General features: G+C 42.4%; 1 protein-coding gene across 2 annotated transcripts in view; it reads right to left on the bottom strand.

The window, feature by feature from the left end:
- KLHL29 (kelch like family member 29) overlaps positions 1 to 24,615 on the bottom strand; it is a 406,051-nt gene that overhangs the window by 48,222 nt on the left and 333,214 nt on the right. For both annotated transcript variants that reach the window (XM_069850743.1, XM_069850744.1), the window contains 2 exons: positions 10,850 to 11,049; positions 4,581 to 4,840 (listed from right to left, as the gene is read on the bottom strand). In XM_069850743.1, coding sequence (XP_069706844.1) covers positions 4,581 to 4,840; positions 10,850 to 11,049 — 460 coding nt within the window. The remainder of the gene's footprint in view (positions 1 to 4,580; positions 4,841 to 10,849; positions 11,050 to 24,615) is intronic.

Raw genomic sequence — 24,615 nt, 5'->3', positions numbered from 1 at the left:
GTAAAACATGGCTCGTTAGCCACCAGATCCTCCCAACAGTCCATGTGGGGGAGGCATCATTTTCATCCAGCTTATAGTGTAAGAAATGGGGGCTGAAAGGTGAAGCAACCTGCCCAAGGCCACGCAGAGAGCTGGGGGATGAGCTCAGGTGAAGATAGCTTAGAGCCTGGTAGAAATTTTTCCTTATTCAGACGGTTCAGACCATGCCAGTTTCCAGACAGTAAAGCCTCCATTATACAACACATTTTTTATATGAGTTTGCCAGAGTTGTAATAAGCTTATCAAGGCGATAAACGCTAGGATAAACCCTACAATCTTGTCCATCAGTCAGGAAGAGAAATAAATAAACTTCCTTGTAACTTCAGCTTTTCCAGATGTGTCAGTTGGCTGCAGGTTTTCCACTCGGTGACAAGCAATCAAGAGGTCTCCTACACCCAGCGCTCAGCCTCATTGCTCTCTATAACTACCTGAAAGGAGGTTGTAGAGAGGAGGGAGCTGGCCTCTTCTCCCAAGTGACAGGGGACAGGACGAGAGGGAATGGCCTCAAGCTCTGCCAGGGGAGGTTTAGGCTGGACATTAGGAAAAAATTCTTCACAGAAAGGGTCATTGGGCACTGGCAGAGGCTGCCCAGGGAGGTGGTTGAGTCACCTTCCCTGGAGGGGTTTAAGGCACGGGTGGACGAGGTGCTGAGGGACATGGTTTAGTGTTTGATAGGAATGGTTGGACTCGATGATCCGGTGGGTCTCTTCCAACCTGGTTATTCTATGATTCTGTGATCCAGTGGTTCAGGCGATTACCCACCTAGTGCAGACCTCACATCACAGGCTGCTTCTTTTGGTTTGACCCATTTTATGCAATTGCACTACTGGCAGCACTCAATAGCTAACGTTACCACGCTGCTCCAATGCACTGGATAAGGTTATTTACCAAATCCTAGCTTAACACATATGTCCCTCTCTGAACTGCCTTTGTCTTATATAGATGGATCAATAACCTTTAAAGCACTGTTATTCTCTCTTTGTAACAAGGCTCTGCTGCTGACTTTTGTGATGCTGCAGAAGACTTTTATAAGCATCGTAAGACTTCATACGAGCACAATTTGCAGAATTAGAAATCAGCCAGAGCACAGCCCCTCAACTTGCCTTACAAGCAAATCCTGGCTCCTTCCCTGCCACTGCCCTCCAGCCTGGAGGGGAAAGAATTAACAAAAGCAGAAAGAATTAGGTGCCCAATGAAGAGCTTTTAGGAAGGCAGAGAAGAGCAGGAAGATAGCAAACTCGATGCCCTTCCACGAGAACAAGAGGCTCAGCTGAAAACCTCCTTCCCAGAGGCTCTCAGAAAGAGATCCAGACAGGAGGGGAGGGAAGCAGTGATGGATAAGCTGTTGTGAGAGCGCAGCACAAGGAGCTGTGGTGTGGGGAACACGAGTGGTGAGATTTACTGTCCCCAGGCGTAAGCTTGCACTCCAGAGTGACACAGAGCCATTAACACACAAGGATTTTTGGAGGGCTGCGGAGGCCCCTGGGGCAGGGGATGCTGATTTAAAGTGAAGGCTGCTTCTCCAAGCTCCTCTGCAGGGCTGTCTCTGCTGAGCGAGCCCCTGCCAGGCTTGGCCAGGGAAGATGGACATGCAGGTGAGATGAAGAGCACAGACCTTTCCCTGTTCATGCCAGCCATCCACCTCTGGGAGAATCACCAATTCAGTGCTTGGAAGAAGCTGCCAAAGAAGAATTTCAATCACTTGCCCTTGGAGCTACTGAAAATAAAAACATGACAATAGAGCCTGGCCTGTCAGGCAAAGGGAGATGGGGAGAGGGGAGAGATGAACAAAGCACGGACCCTGGAAATCCAAGCCCTGGAAGATTTAACTGCCAGGACTGCCTTTGGGAGAGACCAGATCGGTCACCCGAGGAGCGCAGCAGAGTAGGGGTGATGTCTCACCTGGGTGTGCTTGGGGCTGTTGCAGTTGTGGCTAAAACCTCTCCAGCAACTCTCCCAACAGGTCTCACTGCCTGGCTGCAGAAGCAACAATCCTGTTGCTGCACTGGTGTCTTCCATCTGCTGGTTGCCCACCTCAAAGAGTCTGAAAAGGGCTGAGCGAACCCATCTTACCGAACTGTGAATAAAGTCAAAATATCCAAGGATGGCTCCTGCGAGAAGGTCCATCCCCGTGCTTGCTGTTGCCATGGTTGCCCAGTTCTGCAAAGCTGCGAGCAGCCTGTATGTCTCACAGGAGCTTGGGCAGCTCCTGGCATTGTCGGGCCTTGCCCTGCACCAGGCACAAATTTTCACTCATCATCTTTATCAGAAATAAGATTATTTAGGTCTATCTTCCTTCCTATCCACTGTCAGAGCTATTTGTTCGGGGGCTTTGAAAATGCAGAAGTCATTACTATAAAGATGGTACTTTTCATGGTAAGTATGAGTTCCTACTTTTAGAAAATAAGTACCTATTTAGCTAAGAGCTTTATAATAGATCAAGCAGTGCACAGAGTACAAAAAAGTGAGAGCTACGATCCAAAGAAACTAGTCTAGTGACAGGACTGGGCATGAAAATAGTTATCTGCTTGGCATCTTTAATATTAATTTATTCAAGACCCTCATCTCTGAATAAATATAAATTAAAAATTTAAAGCCCTTGTAAAGTAATGCATGAAACCAAAGCACCACAGAGAAATTTGGAGAAGCAAATAAAACTGCCATTGTAAAGCACAAAGGCACTGCAGAAGCAGGGCAGAGGGGAAAGGAGCTTGGAAATAAAAAAAAGGAAAAAAAAAAAACCCGAACAGAAAACCAACCCAACCACAACAGGAAAGAAAGAGACGAGACGATGGTGGTGGCAGCAGTGAGTGGGGCAAGAAAAACCACCACTTAAAAAAAATAAATTCATAGCATCACCGCAGCAGGGCGCAGAAGGAAATGATTAAACCAGCAATTTTGAAAATATAACTCGGACCGCCTGGTGAGTGACACCTTCTGTTTGCACCAGGCAAACGGGCTCCTGCCGTAGTGCTCCTGCGCTCCAGACCCTGGGAATAATCCCCAAGGTTGCATTAGGTTCAGAGCTCAGAGCTGCCCTGAGCTGACTGCTGTCATCACACTTAAAGCAAGGAGTGAAATAAAAGTGTGTTTTTCAAGGCCAGTGAGAGCCAAAAAGGGGCCCATTTCGGTAAATCAATGATACTGTTCAAATGTTTCAGGCAATAATTATATTGGGTAATACCCAATGGCATCCCCTGCATGTGCAGGAGGTGGTCACAGAGTGTGGTAGGTTCCAGCACGGCACGGCCCTGAGTTATCTTCCCCCATCCCACGGGGCAGGACAAGCTTAGATAAAGCTCCTAGGGGCTGCAGGCTGCTGGCAGGGCCAGGGGCTGAGCCGGTGCAGCAGCACAAGCAGCAAGGCTTGGCCTGGCATGGAGCGCTGCACCATCCTTAATGTCCTTATCCTCATCCAGCAGCCTGGTGAGGTTGGGAAATGCTATTTCTCCTATTTTCCAGGTGAGGAACAGAGATACGCTGCTCCGGATCACATCCAAAGATGTATTTAATACCCCATTTTGCATTTAATTGCTTGAATCCCCAGTTAAATCAAGGCTTCACGATGCAGGGTAGCATCGACAACGTGTAGCCCAGTTTTGCCAAGTCTCAGTGTGGTCCGCAAGTGACTGGACTGTCCTCCTTAAACCAGCAAAACTGTGACCAGGGATCAGCAGAAGTTGGCCTTGCCAGGACAGGCCAGCAGCTTTGGCCTCTGAAGGAGGGGAAAGGGGAAAACAACCTTCTCCTTCTGGAGGCTGCGGGAAGTTTCTGGAGAAACGTCTCCAGAAATGGAGATGTCTGGGGTTCAGACCACCACAACTCACTACCTACAAAAGCTGATTTGCAAGAGCTGCACTGAAGGCGAGTGGCAGGTTTTTAAATACCACAAGGGACGTCTTCTGGTCCCAAGGACGTTCAATAGCCTCAAAATAGTCAATGCTTCTAGCATGAATCTGGAGACAGTGCTGAGCTAAGTCATACACTCAGTTTCTTGAGTCAAGAACAGACTGTGTAGCTCAGATGGTTGAGGAAAAGCTAACTCTAGTAAATATATAACACCCAAGAGGATATCTGAAAAGACAACGGAGATACAAAATCTTTATTTATGTACTGAGGTTACTCTCATTCAGTATGTGGCATCAAAAGAGATGCAGATTTTCTGATAGATTTCCACCACCCCCCATTATTGAAACACAACCCCTTCTTAAAGCAGCATCTCACACAGCTCTAATCCTTCCCGATATATCTCTGTCCAAGCCTGCAGCCAACAACTCGAGGCCCTAGCTTTGTACACATGCATGTCGCAAATGAGATTTTGATTCTAAATGATCCGACATGGGGATCAGACTTTGAAATTACATATGTTTAGTGCATAGTTTTCATTCCTTTTCTCTCTTTTTTTTTTTTTTTTTAATATGAACTGCCCATCCCATCTCCTACGCACCCTCATGTTTAAAATTGCACGGGGATGGTTTCTATTTTAAAAGAGGCATTCACAGGAACAGAGCAGAGTGAGGCTGCTGAGGTTATTTTTTTACCTGAGCTCTGATTGCAGCGTCCTTCTTAATCCACTTTATCACTGTTTCATACACCAGCTCCTCTGCTTTGGTGTTCAGGCTGTCATTGGACATGTAGGAGATGAAGTCATCTTTTGAGATATTAAGGATCTCTTCTTGGTTTGCCACCTCTGGGAAGATTTGCAGGGCGTATGCTTTGGCCATGTTGTATAGTTCAGTGCACTGCATGGCTTCAGCCATGGCTAATATTCCTAAGCAGTTGCTAGCAGTCAGCTGTTTTTCTAAAAAAAAAAATAAAAAAGGAAATGAGCATTATTAAAAGAAAGAGTCACATTTTCACCATGATCACAAAAAAAAAGAAGTGCTACGGACACACCTCCAACCATAATTAATTTCATAGAGTTAATTAGAAGCAGCCCCCGGGTTACTTTAGAATCGGGGTTTAAAGTAGAAAAACCAAAGTCTGTCTAACAGCTGAGGCACGGATGGGGAGAGAAACGCGCTTTCTGAGTTTGCTTTTCGTGTAAGGCTTCACAAGGCACTGGGGAAACCTACTGACATAACAGTGTCTGGGGCTTCCCGAGGGACGGGAACCCAGCCAGGAGGCTGCTGTTCTTCCTACCGCCTACGATGTCGCTTTAAGAAACAGCAGAGATGTAAACGCCAGTGCAGACACTTAAGCATAAATGCAAACAGCGCTAAGGACATTTCTGAGGATGCTGCAGTCGCTTTATGATAATTTTTGCCCTGTTCAGCTACTAAGCTACTTCAAATAATAAAAAAAAATAAATCTCCCCCCACTCTTTTTTTTTTCAAAGGAACTTTGTTGCTGCTGAATGTGATGACATCCCTTATGCAAAACACAGATTATACTAACGCCTTCTGTTAAATGTTGTGTAGTGGGTTTCAAAGAAAATCATGCACAGAGGAGACAGCATTATCTCCTACCCAGCAAACAGAAGTAACTGCACAGTGTGTAGCTTTGCGTTAAGTGTTCTACACCATACTTTTGCCTGTACTTTTCCCCTTTTCAGCTATTCTAAAGAAAAATCCACCAATTTCAGGCATTTATAAGAGGAACTCTCAGATTCGTCTCAGCTTTTGTTAACCAAGCCTCTACTAATAGGCAGAATATATTCTTTTAAGATAGAGGACCAAGAAAAAAAAAAAGGAGAGGCAGACTGCAATAGATCACAAAAGCATGGGTACCAGTGGCAGGCTTCTGTGCTGTCAGAGGAGAAGTATATCACACTTGGGCAGTGCCACATCCTAGTGTGCTATTTCAGAGCACTGGCAAGGAATGTGCAATATCCCCACATCTCTTCAAACAGAACTCCCACCACATTGCTTCTGCTGGAAGTGGTCGGTGATTTTTTTCCTACGCTCAGCTTCTGCCTTCATCAGATTTTAAACCTGCACACTATCTATATATGGCTTTTATTAAAATGGAATTATGACCTGTTTTGTTTGTTTCTTTTTTTTTTTTAACCTGGCTTGAGATTAGGAGTTTTGTGTTTTGTTTTGATTTTTACACCCCCTCCCCTTTTTTATTTTCTTTTACAGATCCAGCAGTCTTGAAACTAGGTTATCTCATTTTGCATCAGTTGGTTGTTCTGACTCCAAGGAGCCCATTTCCCGAAGCAGACTGGAGCAGTAGCAGCGTTTGTTGTCAGTAGATTTTGTCACTCAAAGGCTGCCCAGAGACAGGCTGCAAACTGATAGCTATGAAGCACAAAGCTCCCAAAATATCTTCTTTTCCTAAAAAACGGAAAAAAAAAAAAGAACCAAACCCCTCTTCCAGGTTCCTTGGTTCTGTCTGTTGGCACAGTTTCATGTATACATACGGCTGGGGGTAAAATAATCATCTAGCAGAGCCCAAAACTCTCATCATCGCTTGGCAAACTCTCAAGTCAAAGACAAATCTGACACTGCTCCACCTTATTCTCACAGGGTTTATAATAAAGGTAATAATCAAGTCTGACTCATTAAGCAGCTGTTTACTAGCACAGAATGGAAAAAGATTTGCAAGGATGAGTCTTCACTTTCAAAGGACTAGGTCTGTCTCTATCAGGAGAGGTTCCCATACCATCCCCAGCTGAGCCTGTGGCACAGGGCAGAAAGAACACTGGTCATGACTTGTTTCTTCTGCTCTGGGCAGGTCTGTTTACCTCTAGCAATGCTGGGTGGAACACTGGTGTCCAAGCAGTCCATGCTGTCCCTGGAAGCTTCACTCCTTCCTCTTCCCTAAGAAACCACTTGGTGGCAGACCCAGATGATGATGCCCCTGTCTGACTCAGCCAGTATCATAAGGCCATTTAGAGAGGGGTTCCAGGGAGATGCAGACTAGGGTTATATTCAGGAAGCTGGTGATGCTTGATCACTTTCAATGTGATGAGCACCACAGCAACGTGGGTGTAGTGATGCCTTTTTAAGATGAGGGCTGGCGTGTGAACTAGAGGGATTCATTGCAGGTGAGCAAGACAGCAGTTGGGGCAACAGCTATAGGAGGTATGGAAAACCTCTGTCCTGTGAACTGGAAAAGCACACCTTCATTTTCATCCCTGACTCAAAATCTGCGGCAAGATTGGTGTCTCTTGAATCCACCTGTCTATGGTACAACTAAGAAATGACATCAGTATCCCTGTACACTCATAAACAAAGAAGAAATCTGCTAATATTTTGGCTTAATATGGTAATATTTTGGGTAATGACTTCAGGATGTACAGAACCACACCTTACCAATGCATGTCACTCTTCACTGACTACAAAGGGACCCTACATGACTACTTACAGACTTCTGTTACATAATATAGCCCATCCCAAGCGACTGCAACCCAGGGGCATTTCTAGGTTGCTGACAAGGACTGGTTCTGCTCCATCTGTTTTCCTTTGGACACTGACACGTTTATACTAATTGCTGGTTTTGCCACGGTGACACTAGACTTGCAACAACACATTTTTGTGGAGCTTCACCTTGAATCCATTCAGGACGTAACTGCTGACTACGAAGCTATTCCCAGGGCTCAAGGACAGTTCATAACAGACTTATGAGTGGACTTTAAAGGTATCAAATTCTGTCTAGTAGGTTCTCACTTGTATGTCATAACATTGCAGATCAGCAGCCAGTATTCTCCACTTGTGTTAGATGTGATTTTGGAATGGGATCCCATGTGGAGCCATCAGGAGATAATCAGCCAGACAGATTGCTAAAACTGCACTTCTGGAAGTGAGATGACTTGAGATAAAGTCGGAGATAGGTTGTACGTAGGAAGGATTACTCAGCAAGACTGCGGTAACAGCATGATGGAATCTCAGTGGTGGATGTAAGCACCCTCTGTGTGCATTAAGTAGCGTATTTTCACTTAGGGATGCTTTCTAGATGATGACTTGGAGATCACTAAAATTAGTATAAAATGTGCCTTTCTTCCCTCAGGTGCATATGCCTGTTGATGCAGGTCTCATCACTGGTCCTCTGTCCTGTCTCTCTCATAGCTCCTTCTCATACTCTGCAAACTCTGTCTTTGTGCCCTTTGCTGAAAAGACCAGGAAAACAAAGAGCTCCTGTTCTTTCCTGTTCTCCTACATGAATCCAACAGGTTCAACCGGCTTCTTTAGATTGAAGGAAGAATACTTTTATCAGCAGCACACTGAAGTACAGGCTTAGAATTTGTTCACTCCTGGGATGGGGGTCTCTGCACCATGGACCCACACCATATTACTGATAAATCTCCTGAAACAAATAAATAATAATAAAACAAATATTGGGGGAAGAAAAAAAGCAAAAAAGCCTTCAAGTCCTCAGCCATATGGATGGAGGAAATACCTACGATGCCCTGACTAGTTTGCAAACATTTGTCCAGTTATCATATGGTGCCTATACAAACCTTGTCAGCATCACTGCATCAGTCAGCACAAAACTGTTGTCATTTCTCATGGTCTAGACAAAAGCAGAGGAGATAACGTGTGGGGGGCAGGGAGAACGTGGCTGTAATTAGCCTGGTGAAGCTGGTTAAGAAATCTTCCATTGAAACGAAACAATTATTCCTGACACTTTCGCAGCAAGTTTCCACCAGAAAGTGCAAGTAGATTTGGTTGCCTCTGCCCAGTGCTGCTGAGAGGCCCAGGACAGAGACAGAAGAGCTGCCTAGACATCAACCAGTTAGGACCCTGTTGGAGGGTCACGGCTGAAAAAGAACGACTTGGATTTCCCCTGGGATAGTGCAGCGCTGAACAGACCTATAACTTTGGGGCTTTTACTTCTTTGGGCCTCTCTGGACCTCCCTCCAGTTCTGATGGGAGAGAATCACTGTGTGTAGTGTTGAATCCTGTAGACACCCTGGAACACGTCTCCCCATCCCCTACTTTTTAGCATATCTTTGCTTTTTTGGTAGTAGAGGTGGCTGGGATGAAAAAAAAATACAGCCACAGAGAAGACTAAACGTCTTTCCCTAAACTTTTTAGACAGCAATTGCTCTAATATCTCTGTAGAGCAATCCAGTCACAGCTATAAATAAAAATAAGCAATTACACTCCATGAATTCTGCAAATGAGAATACAAAATTTCAGCAACTCCCCATATATCACTGAACTTATAACCAACTCTACTATTTCACACCATAACATGGTTCACTGAATTCAAATATTAACTATCGGAAACGAGAAATCTCACATTGATTTAGTGAAATAAATGTATTTTCATTTTGTGGCTGAATCTTTAGAGACAGCATGACTTAAACATTTCTGTTCCTGGAAAGGCTGTAAGATCTAATCACTTTAAAAGGCGGTGAAGGGAAGCTGGGGGAAAACAATGCCAGAGCCAGAGCCCGCACTCAAGTTGCACAACTAACACAGTGAGATCGCAGAGCATAGATTTGATTTCCTTATTACCCACCCATTTGAGAACAGATTCTTAAACAAGTGATGTATAAAGAGCTGGAATGAAGGGAAGATTACAATACCACAGCTCCTTTACTGATGTTTGCATTGTATCAGCCTAGTCACACCACTCGTCTTGCCAGCAGGCCAGCTTAGCAGTGAAAATTAACACAGCAGTAAAATGGACTCATTTATGGTTTCTCTTTTTTTTTTTTATGAGTGCAACATTTTCTAAATTCTCATCTTCCACACACTGTAATTCTAGATGTCAATTTTAAATAAGAACCGCCCAAGAAGAACCTATAGTTCATGTGGGTTGAGGATATAATTGGGGTACAGAGAGAATGGGATCTGCCTTTCCAGGCTGAGGGACCCTGAATAGAAATCTGATGTCCAAAAAAGATATTTGAAACCTGGACATGGGAAGTAAGTCTTAGAAGAACAGGCTCACATTTTTTGTATTAATAAATCCATGTTAATAATTTGTAAATTATTACTCTGTTGTTACCTGATACATGTTAGTGAAAGCATGACATGTGATGCAGGCAGGAATATGAACCAACATATGTTTAATTTGAGCTCCACTCCTGCCTTCTCTTCTGCCAAGATAGAAATAGGTCTGGACGGCTCCCATTCAGAGCAGTAAAGCTTAGTTAACAGAGCTGGCCACCTAGGACTGTTTAGATATAATAGATAATAAAAAATATAAAGAAAGTGGAAGGAGCAGGATGACATTGTGCTCTGGACAAGAAGCAATCAGCTTCTCATGTGGCCATGAGAGCATGGACAGAGACATTGGTGACGATGTTGATCTTCCTCAATGGGACAAGCGCACCCCATACATGTAGGACACATCAGTTACTAAGGGAGGGAACAGCAGCCTTTTGTTCCATCCACCATTTGTGATGACCTGTACCCATCAGATCATAAATCTGTACGAGAAAATAAACCCCATGAATATTCATCCTGGAGCAGTTCAACTGTATCTTATTTACAAGAACATTGGACATGTGAAGGACTTCCTCACGGATGCAAAAAACCTGCAGATCTAGACTGCTCTGTGGGAATCCACCTCCAGCTCTTTTAGTGCTTGACCAAGCTGGCCTGATGTATTTACCCATCATTTGCTGTCACACTTATAAGCAACCTGGTATCTGTGCAGAGATCAGCCTCCGGGACACAAAAATGCCTATCCAAGATGTGAAAGCAACCAATAGGCTACACTTCTCTAGATCATTTTCCACTGACCACTGCATCAGCATTTTAAATTCAATCTCAATCCAAATAAATCATGTGGGTTTTTAAAACTATATTTAATTTTGGGTTTCCTAATTATCTTTTGAGAGTTGCTAAAAGAAAGGCTTACAAACTTTAAAATGCGTTCTTAAAATCTCACTAGATGGAGTGATTCTTACCTAGAAATGAAACGCAGACTTTACAGAAAGTATGAAACTGGAACTTGCTGGCAGCTTCCAGTAGCGTTTTTGCATTGGCTGAATCTATGATCAAAGAACCTGTATAAACAAACTCCAGGAGTAACTCCAGGACGTCCGCAGTGAGGTTGGACATGGCCAATTCCAGCTTCTCCCCACTTCTGTTACTGTCTCGTGGTGACCTGGTAACAGCAGACAATTAAATTATGGACATTACACCATCCCCATTTTGTTGGCATTTATTGATTAGTGAGGGCTAGAAAATCGCTTTGCACCTCATTATATTTCTCCATTATTTTTGTTTACGGAACTGAGGAATATGAATCTTACAATAACTGAACTTAAAAAACTTTAACTGGATCTGAAAGAGAAGAGTCTTAAAGCGAGTCTTACGAAAAATCTGTTTATTGCTACTCTGCATTTTCATGCAAAAACAGTTGCAAAAGAAAAGGAAAGGAAAGAAAGAAAAAGAAAAATGAATGAGCCAACATTAATGAAAATGAGGAACAGGATTAGCTTTCAAAGGGAAACAATACATTTTAACATCTTGGTTAACATCTCATCTTCTGTGCATAATGTAACTGATAAGGAAAAAACACTTTCCAATTTCAAAAGAAAAGGTCATCTACTTTTTCAGGAATCCAGCACCGGAATAATTTTAAATGTCATGTGCATTTAAAGATATACTTAAAGACCTTTTCATAAAAAATAACAATAATAAATATTAATTTCTGTTTAACTTGAACTTTTCAGCATGTTTTATTAAAGTATAAATATGATAGATGCGATACGCATATACAGACGGTCATATAAAAATATGTATATGCTTATTCTAAAAATCTATTGTTCCCTTTTAGGCACCAAAAAAAGGAAGCTCTTCATGGCAATTGCTTTGAAAACTGAATACAAGACAAGATAGACAGACAAAATGGTTAGAGCAAAGAAGGGAGAGGGGGGAAAACAACAACCAGCTCTGCCACAGGAAGCCAGCAGCCATCCTCTAGGAGTTTCATGACTGTGGCCTACGGTTTTTCCCGCATGAAGTGCTGAACAATTTGGGGATCAAAGTATCTCCTGCATTTGAAGTGTGGATTAGTGCTCGTGAAATTATTGGACAAAAAGAAAATTATACTGAATTAAGGTAAGGGCCCAGTTCTTAATGCATGGTTGGCTGATGTGTCTGCAACACTAAAGGCAGGTTACACCTGAAAGACAAAAGTGGTAATAAATTTTGTAACATCAAGGAGGGGTGGGGAAATCTGTTGGAGTAAGAAAGTAAATTCTTTTAATGGTTAGGACCATCCAGCACCTTCTCAAAGAAACATGGACTTCTCCTAGTCACTGGACAGTCAACGTCTGCTCGCTCCAATTCTGCTGGAGTACTTGCAAAAGCCATCGCACGATTGACACAAAACCTGCGTACAATGCTGTGACTTCATACGGACTGGCCAAAGCATCACTATTCACAGGCAATGCCAGCTTCAAGCATGAGCAAGAGCACTACCAAGCTCTTGGATTCATAAAGCTGCCTCAAAAGGCGATGGTCAGACCTCTACTACCACAATGGAGGAAAAATAAACAACATAAGAGGTTCAGTTTTCTTCCCCAAAGACAGCCCAGCCCACCTACTCCAAAATCATTGGGGGAAATGCTTAAAATTTACAGTGGATGCTTTGTCACTGGTCTTCCATTGACTATCTCTGTTGAAGTCAAGGGCACAGCTTTAATTTGTAAAAATCTTTGCAGGATTAAAGCTTTAAAGAGGTTCCATTTTTCTACTGAAAGTATTTAGGTGGTGCCCATCATCACAATGGAGGTGCAGCTAGCATTCCTTAAGCACATTTACTTCTCTAAGGTACTGACCAGCAGTTATTCCCATTCACAAAAGGAAACTGCAGCACAAGGAGACAAAGTGCTTGCTTATGATCATAAAGAAAGTCAGGGGCAAAGGAAATAAATCCTGGTTTTTAATTCTAAACATTGGACTATCCTTTGCATGGGAATACAGGCAAGTTAGATCCTACCCACAAGCAGATGGATGAGAATACGTATGGATGGAGATACCTGTGGTACCCCTATATGCACAGATGTGTACATTACCCTGAATCCTTATGCTTTATCACACCACAATATTCTTCCTAAACTCTTCTATACAGATTCCATTTTGCACTCAAGGCAGAAAACCTCAGGTGTCAAAACAGAAGAGCTGCCGTTTCACAGACCCTCGGGAGGATGTCACAAAATGTTAGATTTTTTTTTAGCTTTCTCCCATTCACTCACCAATAATGTTCCCCATGTCTGATTTATCTCCAGTTGTGCACACATCTGGTGCTGCACCCTGGGCTATCAAACTGCCTCCTGGTACCGACGTAATTCTTGATGAATTGTTTCCATAAGCGGTTTGTACCTGGCAGTGAGTTCATAGTCACATAGGCTGGTTAATAAGGACATTGCCTAAAATTTAAGTGAGACTTGGAGGCACCCAGCGAGTGACAGAATCAGGCTCTTTGCACTGTGGGAAGCCCCACCGTATGTAATTATTTATTTAACGCTGCTAATTGCACTGTGCTGGCGATGGCTGCGGGAATGAATGCTTGTGACCCGGCGGGAATCACACGCTCTCTCCCAGAGCAGAGAGGAGGAGGCACAAAGGAAAGGATGACGTGACACCAGTGTCAGCGTAGACACACACCAACGTTAGCAGCAACTGCAAGCTGCTATTTTTCAGAATAATTAAGTAATAATCTCTTTAACTTTGTAATACACCAAGCAATAAACTACTACTGCAATTGATTAAATGCCAAAGAAAAGCTACGGTGTTTAATCAATCACTAGAGCCCCTTACAGTAAGTATAATACAAAGCTACAGAGATATCGATATTACACAATGAGCTAGAAATGGGAAAGAAAATCATCCCTATTCCTTCCTCTGCAATGCTGTGAATGTGCTGTGCTGCTTTGCTTGCTCTTCCTAGGCAGTGAGCACTTCGACTCCACGTTCAGCCAAACCAAATACCGAGCACAGGCTGGGTTCAGTCTGCAAAGGGAAATGGAAATGACTCCGGTCTCCGTGCCCGGGATCTGGCTTGGTACAGGCTGGAGAATGGGTGGGAAATTGGTTGAAACAGATCCCGACGGATGAAAAACGAGTTTTTGAGAAAAGGGAAGAAAATAATGTGGGGAAACAAACTGGCGTGACTGAAGTAGGAAATGCAGAGATTCCATAAATTTCTTCTCTGAAATTATTTCAGTGAATCAGGTTGTGGCATCCCCCTCCAAGCCTGACTTAAGCCTTCAGTATTTTTTGTTTTCACACATATTAAAATACCAATCTGCTCCGTGCAATTATAATTCAGATATTTGGGACAGACCCTTCTCTCGGGTACTCTAGACGAACCGCAGTGAAGTGGCTAAAGCTGCATCACAGGAACAGAATTTAGTGCTGCAAATGCATAAGCAGTGGACTGGGGAAAATTCGTACGAATTCATATAGCTGTGCCCCAAATAGCTCATCCAGTATCACATCAGAAGGAGTTTTGTCAGTGGCATTGGTAGATGCAAACATTTAGAAAAGTCTGCTCTCAGAAAAGCAGATTTCTTGCCTTAAGACCTTGGGAAAAATAGAGCTCCACCTGGTACCAATACTCCTGTTCTGCTCCTGGCACAAACACGGGGCATTTTGGGAAGGGAGAGCCTGCCTGCTTCATGTTTCAGTCTCATGTGAAGACAGGCAATGTCCACTTCTTGTCCGTGGACATCGTTAAATGTGGCACATTCTGCTATTTGCCCTGCGAACTCTAAAGTTTAAACAGAATGATGTCATTTTATTGGCCTTGTAATCATTGCTCATATTATAAAGGTCACACATTTCACATTGTGGCAGAAAATCAATAGCTCTCCCAACAGCCTCTGGGGGAAAAAGTTTTGCTTCTGAAGAATAATATATAATAAACAATTTTAGTCCTTACTTTATCATGGCTGTAATCTTGGAGAATAGCTACAGTAAAAATCTGGCAAAGGCTGATATATAAACTCATTAAAATTAGGAAGTGATTTAGAACAGGACTTTTAAAAAGATTTATCTTGAGCTAAGCAGCAAAGAGGTTTGTTTAGCTCTGCATTTAAACAAGCTCCAAGAGCTCTTTAACAGCTTAATTTTATGGTAGCTGTTGGGGAATTCTTTCAGATTTACAAATCATGTATTTCTCCAGTAAGGTGATAGACCTGAGCAATGTGCAAGCAGAATTGAATCTGCAGATAAGCAGGAAGCACAGATACACTCTGAATGTGTAAGGGGGAGTTACTGAAAAATATACTGAATAATTAGGTCTAACAAAATAAAGCCATGGCCTTTGAACATACTCTGGCTACTTACCCTTCAACTTAATTACTTAAACTAGAGAAGACAAAGGCAGAGGGAACCTTTTAAAGCAAAAGATGGCTCAACTACACTCTCAAATAGCAAATCGAAACCAGTGTCCTTTTCTGTTAACTAATATATAGAAAAGAGCTAAAGTATTTAAATACTGATAGCAGGAAAGATAGCCCTAAAACCTCATCTGGAAGATTAGGAGTGGATCTGACAAAAGAAAAAATAGAGAACTTTACATTTTTGGTATTCATTTGTCCTTGAAAATCCTTTCTATACATGTAATAAATCCTTTCTATACATGTAATACGCACAGACAAGAACCAGTGCTAGTGTTTTCATACTTAATAGCGATGCAACCAAGTTTGCTGCATCTTGAGTTCTATCTATGCATTTTCCGTGCGTTATTTGTATCAACACATTCACATAACAGAACTTCAGTGCAATTCAGTTCAAAACATTAATAGTGAGGTGCCTTGATTTGCAAAGCCGTGCTTGCAGTCTGGCTAAAGCAGCAATGTAAGTGAAACACCACTAGCGCATCAATATGTCAATTTATGGACAGCACTAACACCTCTAATTCAAGCTTCCCTCACGCTTTGGATATGCTGCCTTTAACCGGCTTGCCACATTATTCTGACTGAGTAATGGTTTGGCTACAGCCTCACTCAATTTTAGATCAAATAGGAAGAGCTACCTATACTCGGTACAGATGCCAGCCAACTCTCTGTTTACAAGCTATAGTCACAAAGTCAAAACAAATTCTGGATATTCAAAATGGAGCCATCTGCACAGAATAAACATGAAAAATGTGAAACATTTTATGTAAATGTACATTCCTGCCTAGGAACAGTTGGTTCAGCTTCCTCCCAGGCTGCCTGGTTGGGAACAGGAGGACTGACAGAGTTTGTGACACCTATTTACATTTGAAGCCATATGACTCACTGTGCCGTAGACTCAAAGGTATGACGTATATTTAAGCTTTGCGCTCCAAAAGGGCACCACAATAAATGATCATCTTTTAAAATAAAGACACATTCAGAATTATCACTTGTGCGCTTTTCCCAGGCACGTGGGGACTTGGTGTTTGTCTTTCTCTTTCTGCCTCCCCAGGGTCTATCACTTTTGCTTGTGAGCAGACAGCATACCATCATTACCTGCTTCTCCCAACAGGATGCAACAGCAAAGATCTAGCTCCATAGTATAGCCTCAATTTTGTTCATATTACACTCAGAATTTATTTTTAAGAAATAGGAAACCGACTGATTCTGGTAGTGTAAGAAAACATATTTGGTATCTTCGACTATCTATTGCTAAGGATCTCATACCATGCAGGAATTTGAATATCCTCCACTAAATGCACTTGTTTGAATTATTGGAAGGCTACAGGACAGCTGTCACACAGGCAGCAGCTCCAGCTCCACCCGGGACTGAGGCATTGGAAGCCCGTATTTTGGGATTGGTTCTTCCCTGCATGGAGGGAGCTGGCCTCTTCTCCCAAGTGTCAAGGGACAGGACAAGAGGGAATGGCCTCAAGCTGTGCCAGGGGAGGTTCAGACTGGACATCAGAAAAAAAAAATTCACAGAAAGGGTCATTGGGCACTGGCAGAGGCTGCCCAGAGAAGTGGTTGAGTCACCTTCCCTGGAGGTATGACAGGTGGATGAGGTGCTGAGGGACATGGTTTAGTGGCTGATAGGAATGGTTGGACTCGATGATCCTGGAGGTCTTTTCCAACCTGGTTATTCTATGATTCTGTGACCCAAGCAATGTCTGTCCCACTGGTCATCTGCCTGATGGCCTCTTCACCTTGTACCTTCCCAGGATGTGCCCCATCAGCACGACATGCTGATCTTGCTGGCCTGCTTTCATAATTAGGCACATAAATGTTTACCCTATATTAATTGTGTTCCCATTCCTCTAGAGCAAAATATTTGCTATCAAGATAGAGAGGACAAAAAAAAAAATCAAATTAAATCCCTTTGTTCCCTGGACTGTGTTTTAGTCTATAAAAAACAGGAATTTAAGATTTTTATGTAAGATGAAGTATTTAAATGAAGAGAAGCTACTTCTTTTTATCTCTGTCAAATTATTTTGATTACCAAAGAAAGGACTCCAGATTGGGATAGGCAGCTTCTCATGAGGCTTAAGAGTCTGTTAGCTGAGTGCTGATTAAAAACTCCTGTTCAAGTCTATACAGTTTAGACTGAACATCTTGGGTACTGTGGAATGTAATCCGTAAAGGATCCAGGCAAAGAAGAGTGCAATGTTGCTTGCATCTGAACTGTCCACTATTTGACTTTTCATCATCTTCAGAGGTATTAATGGTTCAAACCTCACATGTCTATTTATCTTGGGAAAAGCAACAAAGAGACTTCATCATATAATAGACAACCTTCAGCTATGAACAGAACTGACAGGGCACTCTACATGGAAAGCTGCATTTTCGTACCGAAGAGCTTGATTTATCTTATGCCATGCTCATGAGATATAAAAGCACAGTTGTCCAAACATACCAACATGCATTTCCACGACACACGCACCGAGACGCACGTGCACACCGAGGTAACAGGTTATTGACTGAGTTATTCAAGTTTATGCAGCTGCAAGGCAATCAATCATGTAAATGATGACAGGAAGGGACATTTATAGAGCAACATCATTGCAATATGTATGTCATAAGGCACTGAATGTTCTTTGAAATCGGATTTAAAAAAAAAATAAATACACCCTAGCGTCGCTTCTCCTTTGGAATTATTTTATCAGCTCAAAATGTATTAACTTGCAAATCTCTGACTTCGTTACGCTATCTTGTAGATAAATATTATCTTTGAGCCTCAGCCACTATCCATCTGTCTCATGAGAGACAAACACATATATGGTAATGGTGCTATTGTGCGATTACGATAAAGAAGTAGTAAAATCACAAGATTAAATAAATTACATTGTTTAAACACAGGCTTGCAAATTTGTCATGAAAATTTACCTGATCAACAAATCCATTTGCTCATTTTTTTACCAGGATGTTGATACAAACAATGTTCCTTGTTCCAGGCAAACAAAATTTGGCAAGACTACTGTAACTTATTAGGGTCAAACACTGCCAGTTTGCACCTGCTCTATCAGAAGAAAATCAGGAAAATTAATGGCTGTGAGCTCAGGCATGCACTAGCAGCTCCTGCTAATTCACCATCACAGAAATGATCATTACAAACCAAGAGGAGCAATGGGATTAACAGCAAATGCTTCTGTTCGCGGACAACATGGCCAGAATAAAATAAAACAAACAAAAGAGCCATGTCTCCTATATACCCTTAATGCTATTCACCGACGGAACACAATCTAATTGCTCGGTCAAGACTGTTTCTAAAGGCGCAGGATCAGTGGCAGCCTGTAACGCTATAGTGTCGGAGATCACAGTCAGAGGCACAAATCCGCCTCCCTGCTGAGATTTAAGAAAGAAGATGACAAGTTTGAAGATGCTGGCTTAAACGCCGGCAAGTGAATGAAGAAGTGAATAGCTCATGCCCTTGGAAGAACAGCATTTCATGACCTAGACTTTTGCTAGGGACTGAGGATAAACTGAATCTCAAAAGGTACGGCTGGAGAAGTAAAAAAAACCCCACATCTGGGCCAACTTATTAACAGCATGGGATCTAACTTGTTTGCAAGTATCTCTGGCAGCCTAATTCAGCAAATATGTGGCAAAATAGCCTGGGGTGAGAGCAACTATTTGTTAAAGGTACATAAGAGATACAAGCGTGTTTTGGTGGATTATAGGGGAAGGAAGATTAAAAAGAAAATGACAGAATAAAAAATTTATTCTCATCAAACTTAAAGCTCAACCACTTAACCAACTCCTATCTGATTTGTTTTAATGATATTTATTACACCATCAAAAACCAGCTTAGCAGAGAGCTGGCATTATGCAGCTAATAAATCTGTTTCTTAGGAATGTGGTGAAATTTATACAAGTAATTATCTAGGTAAGTCTATCCAAGGCTTTCTCATCATTGCAATGTCTAGAGGGAAAACAATAATAAAATAAAGATAACCACAATTATTATTTATTGCTACTACTATGATTATGGTAGTGCCCAAAGATCCCAATCAGCATTGCAGTAATTAGAATTAATTCTGTCAGGCACTGGTTCTTTCTCACTCAGCTACAGGGTGTTGCTAGCGCTTTTCTAGCCAGCCTGCGCTTTGGACATCAAGGAAGGGTAATATATTGCATCACCTATGACCACAGCATATGCAGGAAAGGGCAGGTAGATCTTCTCACTCCATCAATCCCTGCCTACACCAACCAGCAGAATTTCAGTCACCGAAGCTTAGTGTTACGCAAGCGAAAAAGCGGGGGGGATTGTTATCTGATATGATCACAATCTGGTCATATTAATTTAAATTCATTACAGCAATCCAGCAGTGGCTAATCCTTGATGACTTAAATGAAAGGAAGTGAACTGCTGATCCTCGGAGCTACCTGTGAGCATGCTGGAGTCGGAGATTTGATTACCCTCATTTTAGGGCAGGGGTGGCTTTTGGAAGTGGCCCCAAAATGACAGCTTTCAAGAACAGGGCTCCAGTGTCTATGCTGTGGAAGTTTTCTCATTGTCTTTGAACCGTTTCGCTTGAACTGCACCTCGTTAGCTAACTACTCCCTTTCACCCCGAAATTTCAACGCAGCCGTGCCTAGGCAGGGCTGTGAGATGTAAGCAAATACAGGTAGGTCACCCGCAGAGGCGTCTCATGACTGGTTGTATGACAGCTGCACGGCTTGCAGATAGGTCTAGCCAGAGCAGGAGGGGTGATTAGGCTGTCATTCCTTGAATAAGATTCGCAGGATTTGTACTTATGTCAAGAAATTATGTGAGCGAGAAGCCCGAACTACAGTAAATAGAGATGCTGTCAATGAGGAAGAGGAGCAAGAGGTTAAGTGGTTCTGCTCGGCGTCTCTGCAAGCTGCAGCCATTATAGGCAGAAGCTCAATTTCTGCGCTGCACCTCGAGGCTTGAAAAGGAGCTCTTCTCTCCTCCTTGCCATGGTTTCTCTTCAGAGTAGGGCACATTGATTCATCCCTCATTTCAGAGCCAGCAACCAGCCCAAGCCACTCACCCTCCTAATCCATGGCCATGCTCGCCAGGCTGGAAATAGGTGGGCTGTGATACCTGCTATGGGTTTTGTGGCCGTCCCTTAGCCTGGCAGCCCAGCAACATCACTGAATGTTTGTAAGCTGCAGTTCATTTATGTAGAAGACCATACATTTTTGCTTGATGAAAACATGTTTTCCAAGGCCTGGCAGCTGCAAAATTTGAAACCCAGCAGGCAGCTCCGACAGACAGGAGTGCGGCTGCTCGGCCAGGCAGAGCGAGCGAAGTGACATTCCCGGAAAGGAGCCACCGAAAACACAAAGCTGGTTCCTGTGCCAAGATTTTGCACCCAACACACAGCAATTATTGGTCCCTCATTTAAGAGAAAAATGTCATCCATAGCATAATTTACACCTGCACCCTGGCAGTGAAGGATGAAGAACATTTTATACTCGTACGAACCTCCCATTCTCATGGAGTCCTTTAAGTGGTTTAACAGAAACCACTGGTGCTGTGTGTCTAGGCACACTATACTGCTCTTGGCACCTGAAACAAACATCTTATTTTTAACTCCTTAGTTCTCTTTTTTTGCCAAAGAAATGTTATAATTTGTTTCCAAATCCATTCTGTTCCTCAACTGAGCTGAAGCATGCAGATGTACAAATGCTGCCTGCTCCTCTCCTAGAGTTAAAAGCAAGGTTCTTAATAAGCAGGAAAACATGAAGGGGTCACCAAGAGTAGATTTTTCTTTCATCTGCTATTTCTCATTTTTGGGCTTTTTACAACGCAAACACAAACCAGACAGTCTGTTTTCCAGACACCTAAATGCTTTTGCAGTTTTGTCAGACTGTTTCAGATGGATAGCGGCAGGTTTCTCTGTCTTGCATCCAAATGCTGCCTTTCCGCACAGTGGTGTAAAATGCGGAATGACATCTCTGTCTTCAGTGTAGGTGTAAAGCAAAAAGAATTTGTTCCTCTCACCCTCAATGCTTTACTTCTCCTGCCTTCCTGCCCTGCCTTCAAGCCCTAAGAGAGTATATAAAACCCTATTTTAGGAAAAAAAAACACAACAAAACATCTGAACGCTTAAAAAAAGAGACAAGGTATCATGGAAAAGGGATTTGGCTATGAAGCCACTGGCTCTGCTCCTTAGGAAAAGAAAAATGAACACAGCTTTGCCAGATAACACTGCATCAAAAAAGCTCACTTCTTGTCACCAAATCTCTTTGTGTGTGTGACTTGCTGCTCTGTGCTAGTGGAATTATGCAGCCAGGATGACCTCAAGATTATGAAGCATCAATGTAGGACAGGATCTGTGTATCTTTAGGAACTGGCCACAGAGACATAAAACTGAAGTCTGCTTATAAAACCCAGCATTTCGTCCAAGAAGAGAATTTTATGTAAAGTGCTTCCTATTATTAACGTCATATTTGGTAAAGATTGCAGCACTTGGGTTGGATTAAGAAGAAGAAAGCAGCAAATTAAAATGTTCCGGTGAAATTCTCTTTGTTACGGAAATATCAGACATTCCATTTATCCAGCAGCTGTATTTGTCTATCCAAACTGCAGCTGGAAAAAAATGATGCCTCTTCACGGGATTTTCCACTCCTTCCTTCCATCCAGAACACACACATCTTCCACCGTTTCTTCAAGGGCAGATACAAAGACACAGAGCTTATTTCTCTCCTCAGCCAAAACAAGAATGGTTTAATTAAGAAAATCTGTGCTCTGCATGAAGGTCATGTTGGAGGTTGGTTTATTTTGGTTTTTTTGATGGATACTGATCTATTTCTTTCTTTCTGTGTACATCTATGAGCATATATGTATGTGACATTCAAGCAAACATTCATTTCCAGAAGGAATCATTCATGTACTTTGAGCCAACTACTATTCTGGCTGGGTGAATGGCCTTTCTTTCTGGGCAATGAAAAATGAGCACTTCCAGAACGTGGTCCATGCTATTTATCATAAGCTGGGATGAATCGCCCTACAGACATCCCCATCTTCCCTCGCAACGGGAGAGGGAGCCTCGATAACCAGCTCAGGCTGGACCCATGAAAGAAGCAAAATAACACTCATGGGGAGTTTATAGTCTAAGCAAATTACATCGTCTGTCTCTTTAATAGTAAAGTGGAATGACCTCGTCCTTCACCTCATGTTTTAGACTCCTATTTTATGATGAGAGGACTTGCCTCTTGGAGAGGTTTGTCACCCTCCCTGCAGACTACAGCAGAGTCTAGAAGGTGAGGTTAGATAAAACCTGCCTCAGATGTCAAGTTTGGGCTTAAGGGTTGACTAACAGCAAGAGACAAGCACCTCTCCAAAGAAATCTCCTACCTGCTTACACATAGGTACCTGGATTAGGTGGAAAGGCTCCTTCTGGAATGGAAGCCTTTAAGGTGCTCCTCTTCACTGCTTGTACCATACTTAGGCCCTTGCTTTGGACTGATTTCTTAAGTATTTAAAATACAGATGCAAATCAGAGGCCAATGTCAGGCAGAGTGGAAGCAACTGTGGTTGACAGTGCACTAAAAATACACAAGATGGTATTCAGGGGACAGATCCCTATTCCAACCACTATTTATCATCCATTTTCTCCTCAAGTTCCATGCTGCAGTAATCTTGTCTGGGTCATAGTTTGAAGAAGCTGACTAACCACATGATTTCCCTAAGTGCAGATAAAGTATATCAACTCCTCTGTATGCTGCATGCCTGAATGAGCAAGCAGCAAGGCCAAGTACTCAGCCCCATACCTGGCATAAAGCAGGCTCAAAAAAGAGAAAATACTTTAAAGAGGATTTTATGAAGAGAGCTTAAGGAAACCTAGCACTCTCTAAATATATTTACTATTGTGTAAAATTGTTCCTAAGGTTGCCAGCAATAGCCCTACAGCCACTGAGGTTGTTGCACTAATCCCTACCGGAGGAACAGCCTTGGGCACACACCCATCTTCACACACCTTCATCCCTCTTCTACACCTCCTTCCTCTCTTTGTGTGCACAGCGAAGTGCGACAGATGTCAGGAACATTTCACACCTGCTGTTCCTAACCCTTTTCAGATGATTTCGCACTGGAAAGGACTAGGAGTGTTTTTTTCACAGCCAGCTGCTATTGCGAAGGAGATGACCGTCCAGTCCTGGCTTAGGCTCAAGGGCGGCACAGCTCCTGATGGGGACTGGTTAACCCATTTCCAAGAGCACAGTGCTTGGTACCGCGTTGACCTTAGGCTCAGGACTGGACTAAGTCAACCTCAAAAGGGCCATGCTCATATATTTAGAACATAAATGATGTGGAACAAGAACTTTTCTGGATGAGGGCCAGAATGCTCAGCACATTGCAGGATTAACAATCTTCTGAGAAACTGTGTCTCAAACTGTGCTCTCGTTACCAAATTTGTTCATAAATAATAAACAATGTTAGAATTGTTTCGGTCAATCAAACCTGATTATCATCTTTTCACGACAGTGCAATTAAAACAACATATTTTTTTCCCTGCTATGACTAATTCTCATCAAATAGCCATCCTCAAGATGGACAATAAAACTTAACTTTATGATACCTTTTGCCTATGATTTGGCTTTTTTTGAGCAGGTGATAATTGATCTTATCTGTTTTTGAACATTTCATTTTTATCCTTTTGAGACACTATTTGCTATTCTAACATCAGATACCAACTCCAGCACATAGTGGAATCAATGGCAGAACATAAGGTTAACAATAACTAGCCTGTGGCAAAGAACAGCCAAAGTAAATACTCTGATGAAAGATACAACTTTTTGCATGTTTACATGGATGCACATAGCACCTACATAAATAGGTCAACTTCTCATTGACATTTCTGGAGACCTATTATTGCCTTCTATTGGAATGCCATTGGAATTTAACCCGAGCAGGCACTGACTGAAATGGCCTTTATGTTATACTTAACAGAGAGATGTCCTTTATTGTTCAAGAAAACCTGCCATTTCTTGTTTTGAATTCTATAGTAATACAAAGATAAAAATCACATAATGCTTAAATATCATCTAAAAAATATCAGGAGAGGATTCTAGATGTGATATAAACCTACTGATTCCGTCAACTATAATGATTTTGTATTATCAAGAGCATGATCCTACGAAACACTGAGTACCTCTTGCAACTTGACTCATTGACTTTCATCGACTTCATGGGGTTTCTAAAAGGACTAGGCAAGTATCCTCTAAAAAGCAAGTCTTTAGAAATTCCACCCCATAGCCCCGAGTTTATTGTCTCACAAAGACACATTTGCTCAGTTTATGGGTGAATA

Source organism: Phaenicophaeus curvirostris, chromosome 2 (assembly GCF_032191515.1).
Source record: "Phaenicophaeus curvirostris isolate KB17595 chromosome 2, BPBGC_Pcur_1.0, whole genome shotgun sequence".
Classification (NCBI taxonomy): Eukaryota; Metazoa; Chordata; class Aves; order Cuculiformes; family Cuculidae; genus Phaenicophaeus; species Phaenicophaeus curvirostris.
This window is presented reverse-complemented; position numbering and strand designations above follow the sequence as displayed.